Source organism: Corvus moneduloides, chromosome 28, assembly GCF_009650955.1.
Source record: "Corvus moneduloides isolate bCorMon1 chromosome 28, bCorMon1.pri, whole genome shotgun sequence".
Classification (NCBI taxonomy): domain Eukaryota; kingdom Metazoa; phylum Chordata; class Aves; order Passeriformes; family Corvidae; genus Corvus; species Corvus moneduloides.
In genome coordinates, this window is record NC_045503.1 from 3,793,204 (window position 1) to 3,810,926 (window position 17,723).

The 17,723-nt window shown below is 65.4% G+C and overlaps 1 protein-coding gene across 1 annotated transcript; it reads left to right on the forward strand.

Annotated features, from left to right (window-relative positions):
- Window positions 1-14,880, forward strand: SLC5A5 (solute carrier family 5 member 5). The gene is made up of 14 exons (XM_032092354.1): window positions 1-767; window positions 882-947; window positions 1,175-1,226; window positions 1,317-1,384; window positions 1,469-1,623; window positions 4,412-4,552; window positions 5,300-5,429; window positions 7,493-7,581; window positions 7,673-7,785; window positions 8,580-8,650; window positions 10,562-10,652; window positions 13,060-13,420; window positions 14,183-14,286; window positions 14,675-14,880. The coding sequence occupies exons 1-14, from the start codon at window positions 402-404 to the stop codon at window positions 14,878-14,880; spliced, it is 2,013 nt and encodes a 670-aa protein (XP_031948245.1). The 5' UTR covers window positions 1-401.
- Window positions 14,881-17,723: the final 2,843 nt, after the last annotated feature.

Sequence of the window (17,723 nt, forward strand, 5' to 3'; positions counted from 1 at the left end):
GTGCTGACGCTTCCCTGGAGCCGCTGGCCGGAGCAGCCGGACCGGGGGCTGCTCCCCGCTCCAAACCGAGAGGGATCGGGGAAATTCCCGTGTCAGATTCTGGCTGCTCCTGGGGCAATTCCCCCGCCAAATTCTGGCTGTTCCTCGTCGGACTCTGCCCTTTTGCACCCCTTGGCACAGCTCCTGCCTGGGAAGGGCACAGACCGCACGGGGTGGGGCACAAAAACCCTGCTCCCCGCTCCGCGCTCGCTGCTTTCCCCTTGGAGCGCCCATTCCAAGGAGTTCTCGCTCCCTCGGATGCGTCGCTGCCGCCGAGCCCCGGCCTAACCTCGCCTGAAGTCCCCGCATCCCCGTCCTCCCTCAGGTGCCCGGTTTGGGGTTGTCCCCAGCCTGAAGTGACCATGTCAGCTCCGGAGGGACTCCGGGACGTGCGGGACCTCACCTTCAGCCTGTGGGATTACGGCGTCTTCGGGCTGATGCTGCTCATCTCCACGGGCATCGGGCTCTTCCACGGCCTGGCCAAGGGCGGCCAGAAAACCTCGGAGGATTTTTTCACGGGGGGCAGACGGATGTCGGCGCTGCCCGTGGGGCTCTCGCTGTCCGCCAGCTTCATGTCGGCCATCCAGGTGCTGGGAGTGCCGGCCGAGGCGTTCCGCTACGGAACCAAATTCCTCTGGATGTGCCTGGCGCAGCTCATCAACACCGTGCTCACGGCGCAGCTCTTCCTACCCGTCTTCTACCGCCTGGGGCTCACCAGCACCTACGAGGTGGGCGCGGCGGGGGAGGACATGGCAGGGGACATGGCAGGGGACATGGCAGGGGACATGGCGGTGTGGCGGTGCCGGGGTGGCCCCCGACGTTCTCCTTGTCCTTTGTCGCAGTACCTGGAGCGGCGCTTCAGCAGGAGCGTGCGGCTGTGCGGGACCGTGCAGTACGTGGTGGCCACGGTGCGTGTGGCGGGGCTCGGGGACAGCGCGGGGACACGGCGGGGAGCGCTGCCCCTGAGCCCTTGGCAAGCGTCCTCGTTCCCGTGCTCGTATTTTGCCTGGCTCCGAGCGAGCGGAGCGCGGCGGGAGCGCTGTTTGGAGTGAAAACCTCCGTGTTTGCCCAGCCCGAGCTTTTTTGGGCAGCGCAATCCCCGCGGGGTCACCTGCTGTCACCCCTCTTCCCACAGATGCTCTACACGGGGATCGTCATCTACGCGCCCGCCCTGATCCTAAACCAAGGTGGGGTGGCTCGAGGGGGCTGCTCCTCGTCCCTGTCCCCCCTCTCCAGGTGACATTTCCCCCCCTTCAGCACCTCCCCTTCCTCTCCAGTGACCGGCCTGGACATTTGGGCGTCCCTGCTGTCCACGGGGGTCATCTGCACCTTCTACACCACCATAGTGAGTGAGGGAGAGCCGGGGGGTGTCCCCGGGGGTGTCCCCGGGGGTGTTCCCGGAGCTCAGCCCCGGCTCGCTGTGGCGCAGGGCGGGATGAAGGCTGTCATCTGGACCGACGTGTTCCAGGTGTTTGTGATGCTCGCGGGCTTTGTCGCCATCGCCATCCGCGGGGTGCAGCTGGTGGGGGGTCCCGCCGAGGTGCTGAGCATCGCCGCCAACGGCTCCAGGGTCAACTTCGCCGAGTGAGTCCCCCCCAAAGCCCACGGGGTGCGGACCCTGCTCCCCCTGCCCCGGGCGTGCTGGGGGGTCACTGTGTCCCCCCCAAAGCCCGCGGGGTGCGGACCCTGCTCCCCCTGCCCCGGGCGTGCTGGGGGGTCACTGTGTCCCCCCCAAACCCCGCGGGGTGCGGACCCTGCTCCCTCTATCCCGGGGGTGCTGGGGGGTCACTGTGTCCCCCCCAAAGCCCGCGGGGTGCGGACCCTGCTCCCCCTGTCCCGGGGGTGCTGGGGGGTCACTGTGTCCCCCCCAAAGCCCGCGGGGTGCGGACCCTGCTCCCCCTGTCCCGGGGGTGCTGGGGGGTCACTGTGTCCCCCCCAAACCCCGCGGGGTGCGGACCCTGCTCCCCCTGTCCCGGGGGTGCTGGGGGGTCACTGTGTCCCCCCAAGCCCCTCGGGGTGCGGACCCTGCTCCCCCTGTCCCGGGGTTCTGGGGGGTCACTGTGTCCCCCCCAAACCCCGCGGGGTGCGGACCCTGCTCCCCCTGTCCCGGGGGTGCTGGGGGGTCACTGTGTCCCCCCAAACCCCGCGGGGTGCGGACCCTGCTCCCCCTGTCCCGGGGTTCTGGGGGGTCACTGTGTCCCCCCCAAGCCCCTCGGGGTGCGGACCCTGCTCCCTCTATCCGGGGGTGCTGGGGGGTCACTGTGTCCCCCCCAAACCCCGCGGGGTGCGGACCCTGCTCCCCCTGTCCCGGGGGTGCTGGGGGGTCACTGTGTCCCCCCCAAACCCCGCGGGGTGCGGACCCTGCTCCCTCTATCCCGGGGGTGCTGGGGGGTCACTGTGTCCCCCCCAAAGCCCGCGGGGTGCGGACCCTGCTCCCCCTGTCCCGGGGGTGCTGGGGGGTCACTGTGTCCCCCCCAAAGCCCGCGGGGTGCGGACCCTGCTCCCCCTGTCCCGGGGGTGCTGGGGGGTCACTGTGTCCCCCCCAAAGCCCGCGGGGTGCGGACCCTGCTCCCCCTGCCCCGGGCGTGCTGGGGGGTCACTGTGTCCCCCCCAAAGCCCGCGGGGTGCGGACCCTGCTCCCCCTGTCCCGGGGGTGCTGGGGGGTCACTGTGTCCCCCCCAAACCCCGCGGGGTGCGGACCCTGCTCCCCCTGTCCCGGGGGTGCTGGGGGGTCACTGTGTCCCCCCCAAAGCCCGCGGGGTGCGGACCCTGCTCCCTCTATCCGGGGGTGCTGGGGGGTCACTGTGTCCCCCCCAAACCCCGCGGGGTGCGGACCCTGCTCCTCCTGCCCCGGGGTTCTGTGGGGTCAATCCCAGCCTCTCTCACTCCCTGTCCTGGAGTTTTGGGGGTCTTTTCTCCCCCAAACCCACAGCGTGTGGATCCCTCTCCCCTCCCTGTTGAGGGGTCACTCCCAGCCCCTCACCCCCCCTGTCCTGGATTCTGGGGTCACTCCCAGCCCCTCTCCCCGCCTTTCCTGGATTCTGGGGGTCACTCCCAGCCCCTCTCCCCGCCTTTCCTGGATTCTGGGGGTCACTCCCAGCCCCTCTCCCCCCCTGTCCTGGATTCTGGGGGTCACTCCCAGCCCCTCTCCCCCCCTTTCCGGGATTCTGGGGTCACTCCCAGCCCCTCTCCCCCCCTGCCCTGGGCTCTGGGGTCACTCCCAGCCCCTCTCCCCCCCGGTCCTGGGTTCTGGGGTCACTCCCAGCCCCTCTCCCCCCCTGTCCTGGGCTCTGGGGTCACTCCCAGCCCCTCTCCCCCCCTGTCCTGGATTCTGGGGTCACTCCCAGCCCCTCTCCCCCCCTTTCCTGGATTCTGGGGGTCACTCCCAGCCCCTCTCCCCCCCCCGCCCTGGGCTCTGGGGTCACTCCCAGCCCCTCTCCCCCCCCTGTCCTGGGCTCTGGGGTCACTCCCAGCCCCTCTCCCCCCCTGTCCTGGATTCTGGGGTCACTCCCAGCCCCTCTCCCCCCCTTTCCTGGATTCTGGGGGTCACTCCCAGCCCCTCTCCCCGCCTTTCCTGGATTCTGGGGGTCACTCCCAGCCCCTCTCCCCCCCTGCCCGGGGTTCTGGGGTCACTCCCAGCCCCTCTCCCCCCCTTTCCGGGATTCTGGGGGTCACTCCCAGCCCCTCTCCCCGCCCCGCCCTGGGCTCTGGGGTCACTCCCAGCCCCTCTCCCCCCCTGTCCTGGGTTCTGGGGTCACTCCCAGCCCCTCTCCCCCCCTGTCCTGGGTTCTGGGGTCACTCCCAGCCCCTCACCCCCCCTGCCCTGGATTCTGGGGGTCACTCCCAGCCCCTCTCCCCCCCCTGCCCTGGGCTCTGGGGTCACTCCCAGCCCCTCTCCCCCCCTTTCCTGGATTCTGGGGGTCACTCCCAGCCCCTCTCCCCCCCTGCCCTGGATTCTGGGGGTCACTCCCAGCCCCTCTCCCCCCCTGTCCTGGGTTCTGGGGTCACTCCCAGCCCCTCTCCCCGCCCCGCCCTGGGCTCTGGGGTCACTCCCAGCCCCTCTCCCCCCCTGCCCTGGATTCTGGGGGTCACTCCCAGCCCCTCTCCCCCCTGTTGAGGGGTCACTCCCAGCCCCTCTCCCCCCCTTTCCGGGATTCTGGGGGTCACTCCCAGCCCCTCTCCCCCCCTTTCCTGGGCTCTGGGGTCACTCCCAGCCCCTCTCCCCCCCTTTCCTGGATTCTGGGGTCACTCCCAGCCCCTCTCCCCCCTGTTGAGGGGTCACTCCCAGCCCCTCTCCCCCCCTGTCCTGGATGCTGGGGGTCACTCCCAGCCCCTCTGACCCCTCCCCCTGGCACCGGGGGTCCGTGCCCAGCTTCAACCCGGACCCGCGGAGCCGCTACACGGCCTGGACGTTGCTGCTGGGCGGGACCGTGGTGTGGCTCTCCATGTACGGCGTCAACCAGGCGCAGGTGCAGCGCTACGTGGCCTGCAGGAGCGAGAGGGAGGCCAAGATGTGAGTCCGGGGCTGCTCCCGATCCCAGGGATCGCCTGGATCCCGGGAATTGTCCGGATCCCGCTCTGTGGGTTCACGGGGGGGGTGAGGGGATGCGTTGGGTGCTGCTCTGTTCCCTGCGTGGGTCGCTGTACGGCTCCTGCACCCTGTAAGGAGCTGGCACCCTGCAAGGACCCTGCACAGAGCCTGCAGGTTTTTCTGGACCCTGAATTGACCTGATACCCCTGCAAGGACCTTGCGATGAACCCAGCACCCCTGGGAGGACCCTGCGGCCCTTTATGGACCCTGAATTGACCTGAAAGCCCTGCACGGCCCCTGAACAGACCCTGCAAGGACCCTACGAGGTCCCTGCACCCCTTCGCGGACCCTGAATTGACCTGAACCCCCTGCACAGACCCTGCAAGGACCCTGCACCCCCGCCTTGCGCCTGCACCCCTGCAAGGACCTGCATTGCCCTTATACAGCCCCTGCACGGACCCAGCACCCCTGTACGGACCCTGTACGACCCCTACCCCCCTGCCAGGACCTGCCACCCCTTCCTTTGCCCTGCGCAGACCCTTCAAGGACCCCGCACCCCTTTCTGAACCCTGAATTCACCCGAAATCCCCACACGGACCCTGCACAGCCCCAGCACGGACTGAGCCCCGAGCCCCCCCAATGACCCCTACCCCCCTGCCAGGACCTGCCACCCCTTCCTTTGCCCTGCGCAGACCCTGGCAGGGCCCCGCTGAGCCCCGGTGCCCGCAGGGCGCTGCTGGTCAATCAAGTGGGGCTGTTCTGCATCGTGAGCAGCGCGGTCTCCTGCGGCCTCGTCATGTTCGCGCTCTACCGGGACTGCGACCCCCTCCTGGCCGGGGCCATCTCCGCCCCCGACCAGGTACGGCCCCCCCGGACCCCCCTTCCCCCTTCCAGGACCCCGCCGGGGGCTGGGGTGTCACAGGGCCCTTCCCCCTTCCAGGACGTTGGGGTCTCACAGAGTCCTTCCCCCTTCCAGGACCCCTCCAGGGGTTGGGGTCTCACAGGGTCTTTCCCCCTTCCAGGACCCCTCCAGGGGTTGGGGTCTCACAGGGTCTTTCCCCCTTCCAGGACCCCCCCCGGGGTTTGGGGTCTCACAGGGTCTTTCCCCCTTCCAGGACCTCCCCCGGGGGTCGGGGTCTCACAGGGTCCTTCCCCCTTCCAGGACCCCTCCAGGGGTTGGGGTTTCACAGAGTCCTTTCCCCTTCCAGGACCCCTCCAGGGGTTGGGGTCTCACAGGGCCCTTCCCCCTTCCAGGACCCCCCCGAGCAGCGGGGTCAGAGCCAGGGTTGGGGTCCCGTCAGGATTCTGTTCCTTCCAGGACCTGCCGAGCAGTGGGGTCACAGAGAGGGTTGGGGTCCCTTGGGGTCCGGATCCTCTCCAGGACCCCCCCGGGGGTCGGGGTTTCACAGGGTCCTTCCCCCTTCCAGGACCCCCCCCGGGGTTTGGGGTTTCACAGGATCCTTCCCCCTTCCAGGACCTCTCCAGGACCCCCCCGGGGGTCGGGGTTTCACAGAGTCCTTCCCCCTTCCAGGACCTCTCCAGGGGTTGGGGTCTCACAGGGCCCTTCCCCCTTCCAGGACCCCCCCCGGGGTTTGGGGTTTCACAGGATCCTTCCCCCTTCCAGGACCTCTCCAGGGGTTGGGGTCTCACAGGGCCCTTCCCCCTTCCAGGACTCCCCCGGGGGTCGGGGTTTCACAGAGTCCTTCCCCCTTCCAGGACCTCTCCAGGGGTTGGGGTCTCACAGGGTCCTTCCCCCTTCCAGGACCTCTCCAGGGGTCGGGGTCTCACAGGGCCCTTCCCCCTTCCAGGACCCCTCCAGGGGTTGGGGTTTCACAGGGCCCTTCCCCCTTCCAGGACCCCTCCAGGGGTTGGGGTCTCACAGGGCCCTTCCCCCTTCCAGGACCCCCCCCGGGGTTTGGGGTCTCACAGGGTCCTTCCCCCTTCCAGGACCTCTCCAGGGGTTGGGGTCTCACAGGGCCCTTCCCCCTTCCAGGACCCCCCCCGGGGTTTGGGGTTTCACAGGGCCCTTCCCCCTTCCAGGACCCGCTGGGTTGGGGTCCCTCGGGGATCTTCCTTCCCCCTTCCAGGACCCCCAACGCAGTGGGGTCAGAGGGGGTTTTGGGGGTCCCACAGGGTTCTGCCCCTTCCAGGACCCCTGGGGCAGCAGCGTGGGAGACTGAAGGGGGTCCCAGAGGGTTTTGGGGTCCCGGAGGTTCCTGATCCCTCCAGCACCTCCCAAAAGCAGTGGGATGGGAGGGTTTTGGGGTCACAGGGGGGGTTTTGGGGTCCCCATGGTACCGGCCCCCTCCAGCACCCCCTGAGGTGGTGGGATGGGAGGGTTTTGGGGTCACAGGGGGGTTTTGGGGTCCCCCGGGATCCTGATCCCTCCAGCACCCCCTGAGGCAGCAGGACGAGACTTTGGGGCGATCTCAGAGGGTTTTGGGGTCCCCTGGGGTCCTGCCCCCCTCTGAGGCTGTGGGCTGGGAGGTTGAGGGGGGATTTTGGGGTCCCTTGGGGTTTTGTCGCCTTCCAGCACCCCCTGAGGCAGCGAGCTGGGACTTTGGGGGGATCTCAGAGGGTTTTGGGGTCCCCTGGGATCCTGATCCCTCTGAGGCCGTGGGGTGGGAGGTTGAGGCTGTCCCAGGGGGGATTTTGGGGTCCCCCGGGGTCCTGATCCCTCCAGCACCCCCTGAGGCAGCAGGATGAGACTTTGGGGCGATCTCAGAAGGTTTTGGGGTCCCCTGGGATCCTGATCCCTCTGAGGCCGTGGGGTGGGAGGTTGAGGCTGTCCCAGGGGGGATTTTGGGGTCCCATCCCCTTCCAGCACCCCCTGAGGCAGCGGGCTGGGGAATAAAGGGATCCCAGAAGGTTTTGGGGTCCCGGAAGGTTTTGGGGTCCCCCTTTACCCCCCTCCCCCCACAGTACATGCCCTATTTGGTCCTGGACATCTTCGAGAGCACCCCGGGGGTGCCGGGGCTGTTCCTGGCCTGCGCCTACAGCGGGACCCTGAGGTGAGGAGGGGGTGCCCGGCGCAGGGACCCCGCGCAGGGGGTGCCACCCGCGGTGCCCCCGCGGGGCTGACCGGGCTCTCCCGGTGCCCAGCACGGCGTCCACGTCCATCAACGCCATGGCCGCCGTCACCGTGGAGGATTTCGTGCGGCCGCGGCTGCCGGCGCTGTCCCCGAGGAGGCTGGCGCTGATCGGCAAAGGGCTCTGTGAGTGCCACCCGCGGCTGGCGTGGGGCACCCCGGCTGGGGTGGGGCACCCCAACGTGGGATACGGCACCCCAACATGGGATGGGGCACCCCAACCTGGGATGGGGCACCCCAACCTGGGATACGGCACCCCAACGTGGGATACGGCACCCCAACATGGGATGGGGCACCCCAACCTGGGGTGGGGCACCCCAACCTGGGATGTGGCACCCCAACATGGGATGGGGCACCCCAACATGGGATGTGGCACCCCAACATGGGATGGGGCACCCTCAGCTGGGATGGGGCACCCCAACCTGGGATGGGGCACCCCAACCTGGGATGTGGCACCCCAACATGGGATGGGGCACCCTCAGCTGGGATGGGGCACCCCAACCTGGGATGGGGCACCCCAACATGGGATGGGGCACCCCAACCTGGGATACGGCACCCCAACCTGGGATGGGGCACCCCAACCTGGGATGGGGCACCCTCAGCTGGGATGTGGCACCCGCGGCTGGGATGGGACACCCCAGCCTGGGATGTGTTATTCCAAACTGGGATGTGCCGGGCTGTGCCATCCCATAAATCCCACAAATCCCATCCCCCCAATCCTATCCATCCCATCCCCATCCCATCCCACAGATCCCGTCCTATTACATGGATCCCATCCCATCCCATAAATCCCATCCCACCCCATGGATCCCATCCCATCCCACGGGTCCTATCCCATCCTACAGATCCCATCCCACCCCATCCCATAAATCCCATCCATCCCATAAATCCCATCCCGACCCGTTCCCACATTCCCACAGCTCTCACCTTCGGCACCTCGTGCATCACCGTGGCCGCTCTGTCCTCGCTGCTGGGGGGGGGCGTCCTGCAGGTGAGACCCCCCCAGACCCCAAATCCCCTCCCTCACCTTCTGCCCCATAAAAAACCCCAAAAACCCCCCCCGGGCTGTCAGTGCCCATCCGAGCGGGGACACAGCGGGGACACGGCCACGCTGCGCTGGCACCCGGAGAGCCCTCGAGGACGGGGATTTGGGGCAGTGCCAGGCACCTTCCAGAGCCCCCCCCAGACCCCAAATCCCCTCCCTCACCTTCTGCCCTATAAAAAACCCCAAATCCCCCCCATGGTGTCAGTGCCCATCCAAGCAGGGACACGGCCACGCTGCGCTGGCACCGGGAGAGCCCTCGAGAACGGGGATTTGGGGTTGTGCCAGGAACCCACTGAAGCCCCCCTGAGACCCCAAATCCCCTCCCTCACCTTCTGCCCCATAAAAAACCCCAAAAACCCCCCCCGGGCTGTCAGTGCCCATCCGAGCGGGGACACAGCGGGGACACGGCCACGCTGCGCTGGCACCGGGAGAGCCCTCGAGGACGGGGATTTGGGGTTGTGCCAGGAACCCCCTGAAGCCCCCTCAGACCCCAAATCCCCTGCCTCAGCTTCTGCCCCATAAAAAACCCCAAATCCCCCCCTGGGCTGTCAGTGCCCATCCAAGCAGGGACACGGCCACGCTCTGCTGGCACTGGGAGAGCCCTCGAGGACGGGGATTTGGGGCAGTGCCAGGCACCTTCCAGAGCCCCCCCCAGACCCCAAATCCCCTCCCTCACCTTCTGCCCTATAAAAAACCCCAAATCCCCCCCATGGTGTCAGTGCCCATCCAAGCAGGGACACGGCCACGCTGCGCTGGCACTGGGAGAGCCCTCGAGGACGGGGATTTGGGGCTGTGCCAGGAACCCACTGAAGCCCCCTCAGACCCCAAATCCCCTCCCTCACCTTCTGCCCCATAAAAAACCCCAAAACCCCCCCCCCGGGCTGTCAGTGCCCATCCGAGCGGGGACACAGCAGGGACACGGCCACGCTGCGCTGGCACCCGGAGAGCCCTCGAGGACGGGGATTTGGGGTTGTGCCAGGAACCCACTGAAGCCCCCCTGAGACCCCAAATCCCCTCCCTCACCTTCTGCCCTATAAAAAACCCCAAATCCCCCCCATGGTGTCAGTGCCCATCCAAGCAGGGACACGGCCACGCTCTGCTGGCACTGGGAGAGCCCTCGAGGACGGGGATTTGGGGCAGTGCCAGGCACCTTCCAGAGCCCCCCCCAGACCCCAAATCCCCTCCCTCACCTTCTGCCCTATAAAAAACCCCAAACCCCCCCTGGGCTGTCAGTGCCCATCCAAGCAGGGACACGGCCACGCTGCGCTGGCACTGGGAGAGCCCTCGAGGACGGGGATTTGGGGCTGTGCCAGGAACCCACTGAAGCCCCCCTGAGACCCCTGAGACCCCAAAGACCCCAAAGACTCCAAAGACCCCAAAGACTCCAAAAACCCCAAAGACCACAAAAACCCCAAAGACCCCCTCAGACCCCTCAGACCCCAAAGACTCCAAAAACCCCAAAAACCCCAAAAACCCCAAAGACCCCTCAGACTCCAAAGACCCCAAAAACCCCAAAGACCCCTCAGACTCTAAACATCCCAAAGACCCCAAAGAGCCCCAAAATCCCAAAGACCCCAAAAACCCCAAAGACCCCAAAGAACCCAAAAACCCCAAAGAGCCCCAAAATCCCAAAGACCCCAAAGACCAAGAGCCCCAAAATCCCAAAAACCCCAAAGAGCCCCAAAACCGCTCAGACCCCTCAGACTCCAAAGACCCCAAAGACTCAGCCCCAAAATCCCAAAGACCCCAAAGAACCCAAAAACCCCAAAGAGCCCCAAAACCACAAAGACCCCTCAGACCCCTCAGACCCCAAAGACCCCAAAAACCCCAAAAACCCCAAAGTCTGTGCCCCCCCAGGGCTCCTTCACGGTCATGGGGGTGATCAGCGGGCCCCTGCTGGGCGCCTTCGTGTTGGGAATGTTCCTGCCCCGCTGCGGCACGGCCGTGAGTGGGGTTTGGGGTCACGGGCATTTGGGATTTTGGGGTTTTGGGGATTTGGGGTCCTGCCCTGCTGCAACATGGCTGGGAGTGTGGGACTGGGGGGATTTGGGGTCACGGGGATTTGAGGTTTTGGGGTTCAGCCCCGCTGAAGCGCAGCTGTGAGTGGGATTTGGGGTTTGGGGTTTGGGGTTCTGCCCCGCTGCAACATGGCTGGGAGTGGGGGATTGGGGATTCGGGGTCACGGGGTCACGGGGTTTTGGGGTTTTGGGGATTTGGGGTTCTGCCCCGCTGCAGCACTGCTGGGAGTGGGGTTTGGGGTCATGGGGATTTGGGGTTTTGGGGTTCTGCCCCGCTGAAGCGCGGCCGTGAGTGGGCTTTGGGGTTTGGGGTTTTGGGGATTTGGGGTTTTGGGGATTTGGGGTTCTGCCCCACTGCAGCACTGCTGGGAGTGGGGTTTGGGGGGATTTGGGGTCATGGGGTTTCAGGGTTTTGGGGTTTTGGGGTTCTGCCCCGCTGTGGCACGGCCGTGAGTGGGCTTTGGGGTTTGGGGTTTTGGGGATTTGGGGTTTTGGGGATTTTGGGGTTCTGCCTCGCTGCAGCACTGCTGGGAGCGAGGGATTGGGGATTCGGGGTCATGGGGTTTTGGGGTTTTGGGGATTTGGGGATTTTGGGGTTCTGCCTCGCTGCAGCACTGCTGGGAGTGGGGTTTAGGGGGATTTGGGGTCACGGGCATTTGGGGTTTTGGGATTTTGGGATTTTGGGGTTTTGGGGATTTTGGGGTTCTGCCTCGCTGCAGCACTGCTGGGAGTTGGGTTTGGGGTTTGGGGTCATGGGGATTTGGGGTTTTGGGGTTTTGGGGTTCTGCCCCACTGCAGCACTGCTGGGAGTGGGGTTTAGGGGGCTTTGGGGTCACGGGGTTTTGGGATTTTGGGGTTCTGCCTCGCTGTGGCACGGCCGTGAGTGGGGTTTAGGGGGATTTGGGGTCATGGGGATTTGGGGATTTGGGGTTCAGCCCCGCTGAAGCGCGGCCGTGAGTGGGGTCTGGGGTTTGGGGTCACGGGGATTTGGGGTTTTGGGGTTTTGGGGTTCTGCCCCGCTGCAGCACTGCTGAGAGTGGGGGGAGCTTGGGGATTTGGGGTTTTGGGAGTGGGGGGGAGTCGGGGAAAGAGAATTTTGGGGAGGGGGGATTTTGGGATGGGGGGGATTTGGGGATGGGAGGATTTTGGGATGGGGATTTTGGGGATGGGAGGGTGGGGGTTGGGGCATTTTGGGGATGGGGGATTTTGGGGGGGGATTTGGGGATGGGGATTTTGGGATGGGGGATTTTGGGATGGGGATTTTGAGATGGGAGGATTTTGGGATGGGGGATTTTGGGATGGGGATTTTGGGGGATGGGGAATTTTGGGATGGGGGATTTTGGGATGGGGGGATTTTGGGATCGGGGATTTTGGGATGGGGATTTTGGGATGGGGGGATTTGGGATGGGGATTTTGGGATGGGGGATTTTGGGATGGGGGTCGATTTTGGGATGGGGGATTTTGGGATGGGGGATTTTGGGATGGGGGATTTTGAGATGGGAGGATTTTGGGATGGGGGATTTTGGGATGGGGGATTTTGGGATGGGGATTTTGGGGGATGGGGGATTTTGGGATGGGGGATTTTGGGATGGGGGGGATTTTGGGATGGGGGGATTTTGGGATGGGGGATTTTGGGATGGGGGATTTTGGGATGGGGGGATTTGGGATGGGGATTTTGGGATGAGGGGATTTTGGGATGGGGATTTTGGGGGATGGGGGATTTGGGATGGGGGATTTTGGGATGGGGATTTTGGGGGATGGGGGATTTTGGGATGGGGGGGATTTTGGGATGGGGGATTTTGGGATGGGGGGATTTGGGATGGGGGATTTTGGGATGGGGGATTTTGGGATGGGGATTTTGGGATGGGGGTCGATTTTGGGATGGGGGATTTTGGGATGGGGAATTTTGGGATGGGGGGATTTGGGATGGGGATTTTGGGATGGGGGGAATTTGGGATGGGGGATTTTGGGATGGGGATTTTGGGATGGGGGGATTTTGGGATGGGGGATTTTGGGATGGGGGGGATTTTGGGATGGGGGGATTTGGGATGGGGGATTTTGGGATGGAGATTTTGGGATGGGGATTTTGGGGGATGGGGGATTTTGGGATGGGGGATTTTGGGATGGGGGGATTTTGGGATGGGGGGGATTTTGGGATGGGGGGATTTGGGATGGGGGATTTTGGGATGGGGATTTTGGGGGATGGGGATTTTGGGATGGGGATTTTGGGATGGGGATTTTGGGGGATGGGGGATTTTGGGATGGGGGATTTTGGGATGGGGGGGATTTGGGATGGGGAGCTCTCCGCAGCCCCCACCCCCTCCCCGCTGAGTGCAGCCCCCCCGTCCCCATGGCAGGGGGTGCTGGGGGGCCTGGCCGTGGGGCTGGCGCTGGCCCTGTGGGTGGCCGTGGGGGCCACCCTGTACCCGCCCGGCGCGGCCGCCATGGGGGTGCTGCCCACCTCGGGGGCGCTGTGCCCGCCCCGCAACGGCACCGGCGGCACCGGCGGCACCAACGGGACCATGGGCACCATCGGCACCATCGGCACCATCGGCACCATCGGCACCAACAGCACCATGGGCACCATCGGCACCATCGGCACCATCGGCACCATTGGCACCATGGGCACCATGGGCACCATGGGCACCATGGGCACCGATGGCACCGATGGCACCGCGGGGCCCCCGGAGAGCCCCCGGTGAGCGCGGCCGGGGGGCGGCTCCGGGAAGGGTGATGTGTCCTGTGACGTCATAGCGCTGTCCCCTGTGACGTCACAGCGCTGTCCTGTTCACTGTGACGTCACAGCGCTGTCCCTGTGCCCTGTGACATCATAGCCCTGTGCCCTGTGACGTCATAGCCCTGCTCCCTGTGACATCACAGCCCAGTCCCGGCTCTCTGTGACGTCATAGCGCTGTCCTGTTCACTGTGACGTCATAGCCCCGTCCCTGTGCCCTGTGACATCATAGCCCTGTGCCCTGTGACGTCATAGCCCTGTCCCTGTCAGCTGTGATGTCACAGCCCTGTCCCTGTTCCCTGTGATGTCACCCCCCCGTCTCTGCTTGTGGTGACATCACACCCATGTCCCTGTGCCCTGTGACATCACAGCACTGTCCCCATTCCCTGTGATGTCACACCCCTGTCCCTGTCAGCTGTGACGTCACACCGCTGTCCCTGGTCCTTATGACATCACACTGCTTCCTTTGTCCCTTATGACGTCACACCCCCGTCCCCATTCCCTGTGACGTCACATCCCCGTCCCCACTCCCTGTGACGTCACACCCCCGTCCCCAGTCCCCGTGACGTCACACCCCATGTCCCCGTTCCCTGTGACGTCACACCCCATTCCCTGTCCTTATGACATCACACTGCTTCCTTTGTCCCTTATGACGTCACACCCCCGTCCCCGTTCCCTGTGACATCACACCCCACTCCCTGTGACGTCACACCCGTGTCCCCCCAGCCCGGCCATCCTGGGTGACCTCTACGCCGTGTCCTACCTGTACTACGGCGCCCTGGGGACCCTCGGCACGGTGGGGACGGGGGCCCTGCTCAGCCTCCTGCCAGGTGAGCCGGAGGGGCTGGCCCTGGCACCCTGGCACCCCTCGGTGGCACCCTGGCACCCTGGCACATCACCCTGTCACCCCTCCCTGTCACCCTGGCACCCTGACCCTGTCCCTGGCACCCTGGCACCCTGTCATGCTGTCACCCCTCCGTGTCCCTGTCACCCTGTCCCTGTCACCCTGTCACGCCTCCTTGTCACCCTGTCCCTGTCACCCCTCCTTGTCACCCTGACCCTGTCACCCTGTCCCCCTGTCCCTGTCACCTCTCCCTGTCCCTGTCCCCCTGTCCCTGTCACCCTGTCACCCCTCCCTGTCACCCTGGCACCCTGACCCTGTCCCTGTCCCCCTGTCCCCCTGTCCCTGTCCCCTGTCACCCTGTCGGTTCCCGGCAGGCCCAGCCCGGCAGAAGCGCCGGCCCCAGGGCGTGCTGTGGTGGGACATCGTCAGGGCCACGCCCTCCGCTGGCCCCAGAGGGGACCGGACCCCCAGCGACGAGCCTCCGGACAAGGCCGGGGCGTCCCAGGAGCTGCTGGGCACGGAGGGGACACCCCCGGGTGACCCCGCCAAGGGTGGCACCGTGGCCGAGAGCGACGTGTAGGGGACAGCGGGGTGGGGACAGGGGACAGCGGGGTGGGGACACTGCCCTGACCCCAATAAAGGAGCCGCTGACCCTGGCTGGAGCCTGGCCTTGGGGACACGGGGAGGGGACACGGCCACTGTCCCTCGGGTGACACGGCCGGAACGGGGAGGGGGCCATGGGCAAGTGGGGAGGGGGGAGTTGGGAGTCAAGGCCTGCCCTGGGAAGCCAGGCCCAGTCTGGGGACAGCGGCCACACCCTGATAAGCCCCGCCCACCTCGGGGACAATGGCCACACCCTGATAAGCCCCGCCCACTCCGGGGACAATGACCACACCCTGATAAGCCCCGCCCACTCCGGGGACAATGACCACACCCTGATAAGCCTCGCCCACTCTGGGGACAATGGCCACACCCTTTTAAGCCCCACCCACCTGGGGGACAATGGATCCCACCCACTCAGGTGACAATGGCCGCACCCTTTGAAGCCCCACCCACTCCGGTGACAATGGCCACACCCTGATAAGCCCCGCCCACTCCGGGGACAATGGCCATACCCTTTGAAGCCACGCTCACTCCGGTGACAATGACCCCACCCTTTTAAGCCCCACCCACTCTGGGGACAATGGCCACACCCTGATAAGCCCCACCCACCTAGGGGACAATGGACCCCACCCACTCCAGTGACAATGACCCCACCCTTTTCAGCCCCACCCACTCCGGTGACAGTGGTTGTTGGGGTCCCTCCCCCGCTGTGTAGCCCTGGCAGAGGGGCCCTGAGGGCACAGACACGGGGCTTCCCTGCTCAGCCTCGTTCCCCGTTGGTTGCTTTGGGTTCCCCGGTGTGGGCAAAGGGCCCTCGGGTCCCGTGACTGTGACAGTTCCTGGGCAGAGCTCCGGCCATGCGGCTGGAGAAATAAACATCTCTAAACATCTAGCAAGAATCTGTCCATATATATTTATTTTCCACGGGACTCCTGGTTTGGTAAATGCGTGGTACAGTATCCCCGCTGTCGCAAATGGCCACACCCTGATAAGCCCCGCCCACTCCGGTGACAATGGCCACACCCTGATAAGCCCCGCCCACTCCGGTGACAATGGCCACACCCTGATAAGCCCCGCCCACTCCGGTGACAATGGCCACACCCTTTTAAGCGCCACCCACCTGGGGGACAATGGATCCCACCCACTCCGATGACAACAGACCCCACCCTTTTAAGCCCCACCCACTCTGGTGACAATGGCCCCACCCTTTGAAGCCCCGCCCACCTAGGGGACAATGGCCACACCCTGATAAGCCCCACCCACTCCGGTGACACTGGCCACACCCTTTTAAGCCCCACCCACCTGGGGACAATGGACCCCACCCTTTTAAGCCCCACCCACCTGGGGGACAACGGACCCCACCCACTCCGATGACAACAGACCCCACCCTTTCAAGCCCCACCCACTCAGGTGACAATGGCCGCACCCTTTGAAGCCCCACCCACCTCAGGGACAATAACAACGACCTGCCCAATGCTCCAGGTGCCAATGGGCCCCACCCTGTGACTGTCACCCCAATGGTGACTCTCGCCGCTGACACACGGCCCCGCCCTGTTAAGCTCCGCCCACCTCCCCCCTCAGGTGTGACGCCATCTTGGAACCGGGCAGAGCCGCCCCGCGGGTTCCCCCGCGGATTTTTTCCAGCGCGCCGCCAGCGCTGCCGTGAGCGGGGATCTCCGTCCCTCCGCTCCCTCCGCTCCCTCCGCTCCCTCCCCTCCTTCCGCCGCCGCTCCCTCACGGAGGGAACACGGCCGTGCCCTCAACCAACATGGCGGCGGCGCCTTCCCGGTCCTCTCCCGCCATGCTGAGGCGACGGCGCGCGGTGATGACGCGCAAGGCGCGCGACGGGCGGGGCGGCGGGGCCCGGGTAGGAGCGGGGCCGGTTCGGGGCCGGTTCGGGGCTGAGGGACTGGGACGGGCCCGGGCGGGGAATGAGGGGAAAGGACGGGAGCGGAGGGACCGGGGGCAGCGGGGGAGGCCGGGGGGTGACGGGGCGGGGAGGGCCGGGCCGGGCCTGGGTGTCCCTTTTTGCACCCCCCGCCTCCCTTCAGGTGGGGCCCAGCCCGGTTCGCGCTCCTTGGGAAGGCTCAGAGGGCGGGAAAAGGGATTTTAGGAAGGCTCAGAGGGCGGGAAAAGGGATTTTCGGGATGCTCAGAGGATGTTCCAGGCAGGAGAAAGGATTGAATCCATCCCAGGCTGTGAAAACCTCGGCAGTGGAGCAGCCCTGCCCTGCCCTGTGTGATTTGCTAAGCAACGATCCGTCACGAAAATCAAAGATTGAAGCCCCAGCGCCGCGATTTTCTCGGTGTTTGGTTGATTTGAAAGCTCAAATCTCCTTGGATTTGACTTTCCCCAGCTTGGATAACGACTCCAGCCCATTTTTGTGGCTGTTTATCCAAATTAAAAGTGGTTCTGTCGCATCCCTGCGGGTAAAGGCACCCGAATCTCTTTTTTTCCTGCCTCAGGGATTTTTTTGCCTTTTCCTTGGGGTGGGGGGCGTGTCCCCTGCTGGAATTTTGGGATGGAGGGAGCAGGTTCCTTTGGGATGAGCCAGGATCTGGGAATTGGTGAAATATGGAAAATTTATCCCGGCTTTATCCCGGTCGGAGGCTGGGATAAAGGGGGGGAGGGAGGGGGGGATGGTCCCAGGTTTTTCCTCCTCCACAGGGCTCAGGTTTGGGGAGCTTCCTTCCCCCCCAATCCCCCAAAATCTTTATGGATCATCGGGAGGGGCTGGAGAGCGTCCGGGGAAGGGAATGGAGCTGGAAAAGGGCTGGAGAATTCCTGAGGGAGCTGGGAAGGGGCTGGAGAATTCCCAGT